This window comes from Gavialis gangeticus, unplaced genomic scaffold, assembly GCF_001723915.1.
Source record: "Gavialis gangeticus isolate Ggan-Ray unplaced genomic scaffold, GavGan_comp1, whole genome shotgun sequence".
Taxonomy (NCBI): domain Eukaryota; kingdom Metazoa; phylum Chordata; order Crocodylia; family Gavialidae; genus Gavialis; species Gavialis gangeticus.
This window is the reverse complement of record NW_017729004.1, coordinates 15,344,076-15,353,968: the sequence shown is the minus strand read 5'-3', so window position 1 is coordinate 15,353,968 and position 9,893 is coordinate 15,344,076. Positions and strand designations below refer to the sequence as shown.

The 9,893-nt window shown below is 38.3% G+C and overlaps 1 protein-coding gene across 6 annotated transcripts in view; it reads left to right on the top strand.

The window, feature by feature from the left end:
* The window catches only part of KMT2C (lysine methyltransferase 2C), a 246,640-nt gene that overhangs the window by 60,711 nt on the left and 176,036 nt on the right, over positions 1-9,893 (top strand). For all 6 annotated transcript variants that reach the window (XM_019508137.1, XM_019508136.1, XM_019508134.1 and 3 more), the window contains exons 5-7: positions 2,653-2,825; positions 3,701-3,861; positions 6,743-6,856. In XM_019508137.1, coding sequence (XP_019363682.1) covers positions 2,653-2,825; positions 3,701-3,861; positions 6,743-6,856 — 448 coding nt within the window. The remainder of the gene's footprint in view (positions 1-2,652; positions 2,826-3,700; positions 3,862-6,742; positions 6,857-9,893) is intronic.

The window sequence follows — 9,893 nt, the reverse complement described above, 5'->3', positions numbered from 1 at the left end:
TATATATATATATATATATATATATGCGCGTGTGTATGTATGGGTCCAGATGTTGGTACCCTTGTTTTGAATATTACTTAACTGCATGTTTATTGCTGTGGAAGCCCATGTGATTATTTGTGGAGTAAAGGGGGGTTCCCAAGTAAGTATGATTTGTCACAGATTTCAGACCCAGGTATGTGAAAATGGATTTTTTTCCCAACCCAGAAGTACAGATGAACATACAAATATATAGCTTTATTAGTCATGGATAATATTTCTGATATTGAATTGTATAGAATGATACTTAGACTTTATTGCAGATACAGAGACTAACTAAAAATATGCTGCTTGTTTTCTTCGAAGATGCATTTTGCTGGCACATCTGATCTAATCTTGTTTATTTAATTCCTTACGCCAGTATTACATGATATATTGTTTTTATTCATCTTCTGGCTGGGGAGATTGTTTCCTATGAGCCAGCCACCTCTGCTACTGGAAAGGTCTCTGCCAGCCAGTCAGGTTGCTAGATCTGTAAGGCTTTGTTTTTACTTCAAAATAAATACAATAGCTATGCAAAACCCAGCCTGTTCGATACATATGTTATACATTTAAAATTGTACATCTGTAGATAAGAAGTTCCCAATTTATCTAAAAATTGCATGGGAAATCTGTGTTTTAATTTTTTTAACATGGTACATGTGCTCAAAATGCCATATAAACATTATCAAAATATATGTGTAAAGCACTGCATATGTGTTAGCATCTATTTTACATTTTGGAAAATTGAGACCTAGAGCTTAGAAGTTGTTGAAGACAGAGCCGAGATTAAAACTAGGGAGGGAGGCACTGATTTCCTATCATGCTTATTTTCTCTTTTCTCTGCTGCTAAGTAAGACACAGCTATACGGTAATCGTATAGCAAGCAACAGTCACTTCGTTACCTCATTATCAACCAGACATGTCTGACTTTGTAGTCCAAAACTGAAAAATGTAACATGTTCTTTGTCATAAAGTACAGTGAGAAGTTCAGTGGCTTCAGCTGCAAAAACAGCAGTCGTCTTCTCCCCACTGTTTCTGTGTTCTTAGTGGGAAGAGGCTATAAGAAAAAGATCATTTGGCAGCAGTTAGTAACAAAGAAATGAGTTTAGCAAAAACATTTGGATTAGAGTTTCTGGGGAATGTTTCAAGATAATGTCTCCCTCCTTCCTCTCCCTTCCCCCTGGAAAATGCCAATTTGTCAAAACCACAACATTTTCTGGAAACAGTATGATTTAGAAGAGGTTTCTCTGGCCCACGATGGAATCTTTGGACGAAGGAAGAGCACCCAAAACAGCCGATAGTTAAAGCAGTTAAATGCTCACTTGAGATGTTGGAGACCTCTGTTCAGATCCCTGCACTGCCAAATTCTCTGTTACTGTGTCCCAGTGAATATTTAATAAGCCCTTGCTTTGTCTGATTTTGGTACAAGGCCTTGGACCTGAATCTTCCATATACCAAGTGAGTGTCCTAACCAGTGGGATGGAAGGAGTCCATCTCTCTTTCACACCCTCTCATGAAAATGTTTTAAAGGTCTTAGTTTTGTACCATGGAGGCAACAGATCCCAATACTTTCCCCACCCTTCCTCCCTGTGGGAAGGAAGAAATTTGGATTCAAAGGATCCAAACAATGCCCTTTGGTTTAAGGTGGCTATTACAGTTTTTAAGGTGAGAGGGATAGTTGTCTTGTATAATTTAAACAGCAGATCTTCATCTAGTAATTTCTTCATGAAATGTCCTTGCGTAGCAATCCTGGAGGAATCCTGCCACTGGCTTGTGGTGTGGCTTCACTCTGCTCTAAGGAGAATACTTTGGTCCATTGGTTGCAGTAGCTTATATACGGTAGTTAAGCAGCTCGCACTATGAGAGAAGAAGGAGATCCACCTTATGGAGGTGGATCCCTTTCACTTGTTCATGTCTGTCCTTATACATTGCTGTCCTGGGGGTTTGCAGTGAGATGAGGCCTATGGTTTGTAGTAGATAAAACCCTATATTGGTCCTTACATCCAGATACTTCTTTTTGTGGGGGGGACATCAGTTGACAGCAGTTCTGCTGCTCAAGGGCCTTCTTCCCCCATGAACATGGGGTCTAGGTTTACTCCATTATTGTTTGAGCAATAATTTAGTTATTATGAGCTTTGTAGTATGTATTCTACAGAAAAAGAGCTGTAATACAGTAGTCATTTATGTGTTTAAAAGGTAATGAGTTCTTTTTTCTAAAGTCAGGTTTTTTTGGTGAGCTTTGGGAAATGAATGGTTCAGTCTCAATTCCATTCACAAAACACAGGCATCGACATGACACAAGTATCCCTACAACCGGTGCTAATTGGCAGTCTTGCTGGTATTCTCAACAAGAAGCCAACAGTTGAATGAAATTTCAGACTGAAGTATCTGCTCACTCGAGGGGTGTTGCTTCCAAATAAAGATACAAGGAAATGTTTCCTGCCAATGCCCACGCTTACCATACTCTGCAGGTGTAGAAGGCATCTAAATTCAGGGCTGTTATTAATCTTGTACTATTTTACCAACATTTACCCAGAATAAATGCCCATTCAGAGGGAAAAGTGTTAGTTACCAACAATCTGATCGTGTTGTGAAGCATCATCATTAAAAACTAAATGCTTGTGATTTCAGAACTGCAGAGTATGTGCTGAGTGTGGCACAAGAACCAGTTGTCAGTGGCACCACAACTGTCTGGTATGTGACAGTTGTTACCAACAGCAAGACAACCTGCCTTGTCCTTTCTGTGAAAAATTGTGCCACCCAGACTTCCAGAAAGACATGTTGCACTGTCACATGTGCAAAAGGTAAGAAACCTAATTTCTTATGGTTAATTAAATCACTCAGTGTGTTCAGTGACCCACATAAAATTAGCATATTGAAATTGCTTCAGTTCAAAGTGGGCAAGGGTCATTCTAAAATACTGCCCGCAGTGGCAATAGGTAGGTGTCCTTTTTTTATAATCTTTAACAGACAAGTAAATAGGAGAGGGCAGGAAACTGTCCTCTCTCCTGCTAGAAAATTTTACTAAGAAACTTATCCTGCCGGTACTTCTCACTCTGAGTAAGCTGAAGACTAGAGCGATCAAGGAATAACTTTTATGAATACTGGCTTTAAAGTCTTTCTAGTATTAAATTTGTCATGTTAATTAGTACTACACAAATGAAATTCTTTGTAATTGTCTCTATTTGCAAAACTTACAAAATAGTTATTCTCTTTTCAGATATACCAGTGTTAGGTCTGAAATGAAAAAAATACAGGGGATCTATAGGAAAATATATGGAGGTGATATCAAATACTCTTATTGGTTAGCTGTGGAATATCATGATGTACAGCAGTATCACGGCTACAAAACTGGCTTTAAACAAAGCTTAGGTCTTAGTATTTAAGTTTGTTCTATGCTGGGTGTACTGGAAACTCATTTTTGTTTCTTTCTACCCCACAACACAGTATTGCCTCAGAGTTGCAAAAAGAATCACGTTCTCTAGTTTTTACTTTTGGAATAAGCCAAAGTACAGAGTCTGTGTAGCCATAATTTTTACAACTGCACTCCTTAGTCATTTATTGAGTTTGCCCTGAGAATTGGATTATAGCATTGAAATTTCTCTATTTAGACTGATTCATATTAGGACAACTGATAATTTATTAAAATCGCATAGTCACATTAAGTTAATCTCCCCAGGTGGATTCACATAGAATGCGACAAACCTCCAGGTAATGAATTAGATTCTCAGTTAAAAGATTACATGTGCCCTCTTTGTAAACAAGGAGAAGGGGATCAGACTCAGCCGTGTGATGTAATGGACACTTGTGAACTTGTTCCTGAATCTGGCAGTATGACAGGTAACATTTTTCTCTTAAAGTGCAAGAATATCAAATGGTCAGTTATCATAAAGATGTGTAGAAGGGCGTCTCAACACTCAAACCCTCCTCCCCCACCTCTGTGTGTGCATAGTCTTTAAAGCTCCAAAACACAATGTATGACACACAAATATCCCCAATTCTAGCATTGTCTGCCACTCACAAATCTGTTCCAAAGTCCTGTTGTTAACCCACCATCCCAGTCCTTCCCTTCCCTTCCCTTCCCGACAGTAACCCCATCTGGGGGTTGTCTTCCTACTCTCACTCCTTGGCCCTTTGGCTCTGGTTCTTCAGTGTTGAGAAGTTAACAGGTGAGTCCTTCCCTTGATTCCCCCTGGCTCTCAGCCCTATCTGGCCTCCTAGCTCTTCAGCTTCGGTGAAGCTAATAGGCTTCTGTTCCTCTCCAGCCTTTTGGCTCTGTTTCTCATCACAGGAGAGTTAGCAAGCCAACCCTTCTGCTGCCTTCCCTAGGTCCAGGCTGTCAGGTCTGCAGATCTGCTCCTCTGCTGCATCCCCAGCTCTTCAAGGAAGTCCCTCTAACACTCCCAACCCCCAGCTAGGTACTTCTCAGAAACTCTTGTAGATATCTAGCTCTTCCAGTTTTCATCTCTCTATTTATTAGTCTTGGGCGCTATGGCCCTTGACTCATTTAGGTCCAGCTGGGGAGCATCTGTTCCATCCCAGGGAAACTGGGCTTATGTTTCTTATAGGGACAACAACTCTGACACGTATATTTAATTAAAATCATTAAATAGCATGTAATAGTACATTTTTATCATTATAAAAGTCCAACTGAGAACAAATGTGATTAACTCCACACATTAGGGGACAGTCTGCCTTGGAGACCTTACCATCTAAATAGACAAGTTAGAGAAAGATGGCAGGTGAAACACTGGAAGATAAATAAGATGTCGTTTGTCCAAGGTAACAGCAGGATCAGAATAGAAATCAGGTCCCTGAGTCCTAGTCCAGTGTGCTGTTCACTAGACCTTACTACCTAAATATTATTATTTTACTAATAAAATAGTAGTCAAGCATTGACTTTGTTTGGCAACTTCACAACACATTTTCTGATGAGTGGTGCTTACTCTCCTGGATGTTTTGTTTTCTAAGGAGAAAACTGTTTGAAGTCTAAGCTTGGAGGGAGAGGCTAGACGTTTTATAAAATCAGCATGTTCCACCTCAGGAGGGCACGCATGAAATCTTGCGCTGCTTGCCAGTGTGCTCTGCCAGCGCAATACTAACACAGCTAGTCTAATATCCCAATATTGTGAGCTTCTTTAGAAGAAGCAGGTAGCTTAATTGCTAGGTGTTCAGACCTTGGACATCAAGCACCTCTGGTTGAGGCCAGAAAAGTCAAGGAATGCTCCCATGTGTGCAGGCCAGTGCATTACATAAACAAGTCACTATCTTGGATGCTGGCAGTATTGTAGGTATACATCCTTGGTGAATAGGAGGGAGATAATGAAAAATTGATCTTGAAGAAGGGCATTGACAGTAGGTAAATATAAATAAATGAATGGCAGAGAGGGTTAGGAATGAACATGTATAACAGGTTAGCATGACTAGCAGCTTAAATCTTGAAAGGTCACTTCTATCTTGAAAGGTTAGTGGAGGTTATTGAACTTTTCAAATAGCATATTCAGGTCATTTAAGAAGTCTGAACTAACACATCAAACTAATCCTAAAAGTTTTCCAGCCTTGAAGGGAAAACACTTCTAGATAGATGGCAGCTTTTATTTGGATACTTCAAGTTGAAATTGTTTCTTTTGTTGTGACTTCTAGTTAGAAGAACCATGGAAGAATATATTCTTTTCCCCAAGGAAGAGTGGGGCTGTCATCTCAACTACTAGGAGTAATCTGGACCCATTATACGAGTGTAGTTTCGTATTATCTTACGCCCAAGAGATCACTTTTATACAGTAAACCCAGATTTAGAACCCATGTAAATGATCACTTCTTTGAGTTGAAGTTAAAATATCACTTTAATGTTGGCAGAGTCTCTGAGAGGAAGTTTTAGGTACTAAAAGTGGTATTTTTTAATGTGTTTTGGCTTTTTGAACTTTAAAGAGGCTTTCCTGAACAAAAAGTGATATTCACTTTGCTCTTTTTTACACTAAAGCCCTCTGAGGATTAGCTCTTTAGGAGCTGAAGTATGATGTGAACTTCACTTTTTCCCTATCCCCTACTTTGCTTAGTACATTTTAATGAATTTTATTAGGTTTAACAGCGTCTGGGAGAGGGAGGGAGTGTACATCTGGTATTGTGCACCATATTGTTGCCTTCAGTGCAAGAAACAGCTTATGAACTCTATGAGCAAGGCTTTTTCCATGCAACTTCCTTTAGTTAAAATGGGAACCTCATAGATAAAAGGCCTGTTTATTACTTGCAAAATTTATCCTTCATTTTGGCTGGGTCTGGCAAGTAGGTCGATGTTCCAAATATTAATAGTAGTTAAAAACCTTTTTTACTGTTCCAAGCCTACAATGCCGCCTTATTTTGTATTTCAGGTCTTTATTCTAAAATACAAGGGGACATCTAAGGCCCCAGTACACTGAAAATATAAAGGGATCTAAAAGTGAGTGCAGATTCTATACAAGAATCATGCAAGCATGGACTGTTTGGTTCCTTTCAATTGTCAAAGTGGTATAAAGCAGTTTTTGTGTTAATGAGGATCAGGTGCTCAATCTTTAGCATATATATCCCCTAACCTTCTAGTTGTCCTGATTTGCTGTAACTCAGATTACATATTTAAATACTGTTTTGTTAAACAAAAAGGTCAAGCAATGATGGCAACCGCTGATGTCAACTTCATAGAATAAACACCATGTCAAAATTGATAAATATTTTGCTTCTTCTTAAGCTTGTACAAATGAAATGGAAATTGAAGGTGGTGCAGAGGATGTGGCATTTCAAGAACAAGCAATTACTGACGATGGCCCTGGTCAGGAGTCAACCACTGCATGTGTCACACATGGTAAGAATGCAAGTTTCAAAGCCTGGCAAAATAGCAGTATATGTACAGTGCACCTGTTCTTTCATTAAGGATTCGTGGAACTTCTTGTCGCACAATAAGATGAATTGCAGAGATGCCACCACCTGAATTCTTCAGTAATAGTATTGACTTTGCTTTAAAGATTGGTTCAGTGAAGCCAAACTGGAAGTTATAAAATGTCTTGAGAACATCTGTCTCAAAAACGTTATACCTTCAATTAGTTACTTAGGGGTGGTTTTTTTCCTGAAACCTGGAAATAGGAGTTATGCAAATTTCTGCGCTTGTGTTTTTGGGGAAAAGGTGAGGCAATATCATGTTACTTTTTGCCATATAGCTTCAGTCCCTAGATTTTCTATATGAGTCTTATGTTTGAACACCCCACAAAAAGCTTGTGGGTTAACTTCTCTTGTGTGTGTTAAGGAACATATCCAAAGGATGAGAACTCCCAGTATATTTGCTGCACGGGTTAAATTATACATTCACTTGTTCTAGCACGAAAATGTCTTCTATATTTCTTTTGGAAGTGATTTTTTTTAAATAGAAGTTATAGTTTATAACAATAGGCCATGGCAAAACTACAAGCCATTTTTTTCTCCTGTTTTGAATTAAGTTTACTTTATTCCCCCTTTCCTCCTCCCCCCGCCCTTGTTGCAACTGCCTTTCCATCTGTTCTCTTGGTGGGTGGACCGCCCTTCAGAAATTGCAATTGATGCTGTGTACTAAAATGGACTACTTTCTTTTTTTTTAATATCAGACTGCAAAGGAGTATACTTGTAAAGAGTTCTCATATCCCTTTTGAATCTCCATTTTTTATCTTTCTTATCATTGTTCCAATATCTTGTTTCATCTCTGGAAGAATCAACAACCAAAAAAATTATCACGTTTGCTTTGAAAACACAGAGAAGCAGGGGAAATTGTTGTAAAAAAAAACAACAAAAAAATCCCCCACCTTTCATGATCTGAATATAATATCAGGCTGTCCAGGATCATTTTTTTTCCTCACATTCTGCACTCCAAATAATGGCATATGTTGCTACACAAAACTGGAGAACTAACTAAATCTTGGATTTTGAGAAATTATACCACGTGTCTAACACAAGCATACAGTATCAAGTACTACGTATTTTACCCTTAAGTTCAAATGTTAGCTATGCACCTTTCTTTGGTTCTGCTTTTACACATTTTCAGTAGAACATTACAACTTCTGATCCTTCAGCATCTTATAGGAAAGCTGGACTTGCCAGTTGAAGAATGATGTCACGTTTTTCAACGTTTCCTATTAAATAAGGAAGAAGTTTCATTTAAAGGCATAACAAAACAGCCCAAAGCCAGAGAAGCTTCTAATCAGTAAGACTGTTGTCTTCAGTATTAGATATTTGATTAACCTTCAGTTCAGAAAATACTCAGTCTGAAATGTCAGGCTTGTAGTGTATGACATTTGGTTTAGAACTGTTGACACTATTAAGATATTTTCAGTGATTTGTTAGATCATTTGTCAGTCATGCCCTCCCCCCACCTGTCATTCTCAGAGTTGGGTGAATATTTACAGGTTGGCTATAGGATGGGGTCTTATTTTCCATAACCTGCCCTTAAGTTGTATGACTTCACCTTTTCTTTTTGGCTGTGATAGTTGGAGTCTCCAGGCTGTCCTCCTGCAATGATGAAAAGCTCCACATCCCTATCAGAAGAATCATCTTCTGTCTTTCAAAAGGGATCAGAAATATTAGTCAAAGTTTTTTGTCAAAGCATTTAACGTGATTGTCTCCAAACAATTGCTCAGCAGGTCCCATCTAACAGACTGGCTGGCCGGGTAACTTTAATTCCCTGTTTCTTTTTTTAAATACATTTTTCATTTCTATTTTCCTTAGTGTGACCTTACGTTGTTTCTGTTCTGCAAAGAATTCAGAGTAATTTTTTCAGGTTTTGTATTGTGTCGTTATAACTCATTACAAGTATTGAGAAGCTTTGATCTTTCTCTGTTTGTTTTATAACTGTTGCTGGCCTAAAACAGTGTATGGCATGTCATTAGTGTTGATGTTGTACGTATATTTCAACACCAGTTATTTCAGAACAAAAAGCTAGCGGAGTTGTCCTGCTACAGTGTGTGAAAATCATCATCATCTCACATCTTGCCACCACAATTAAAGATTTTCTCATTATTGGGCGTATAACATGGCCCAGTCTGTAGTCCTGGCATCATGCTTCCTGATCATGGCTTCTCCAGCAGCTAGCAGACTAACACAGATGTTCTGTGGTCTGTGTTTTACTACAGCTGTTTGCACCTGAGTCAACTCACTTTTACTTGTTGCCTTTTCATGAGTGCGTGATGGAGTAGAAGTTATTTGATTACATGATACATGTAAGGGCTTTAATGACAAAAAGGTTTTGTCACATGCACACACATTGTACATACATCATGGAAATTGTTGGATGAGACTTCTGAACAGTCAGTACTTTCAGAAGTACAAGACAAAAATAATGTGCTTTTAAGGAGACCTTACAGAAATGACTTTTAAAAATGAACTTTTAAAATATTATATGTAGGATCCTGAAACAAATGTCAGATTATATAGGTGACAAGTTGATAATGTAAAGTCATTGCTAGGAGCCTAGGAAGCGCAAGAGGAATGCACAAGAATCGAATGTTGCCAGTTCATGGTTTCAAAGGTTAAATATTGATCAGCTTGTTCATCTAACAACACTGTTAGGTAGCCTGTTAAAACAGCAAGCAGCAAGTGATTGTTAAATACTGACAGAACAGCTTCATACATAGAAAGACTCATAGGTTTGTGAGGAGGGAAGGAATTCTTAAGCTTTTTTAAAGAAAAACCTGACAAATCATGGTTGTTTCTATTTTAAATAAAATTGCCAGTGGAAAGTGAATTAAATGAACCACTTTCGTACTTGGGACTAAATGCCCATAATGTAAAAGTTGGGAAGATTTTTCTTAATGAAGACATGGTAGTATGAACACAAAAATTAGTCTTCTGAAGTGGAGAGAAACAATCAAACTATAATA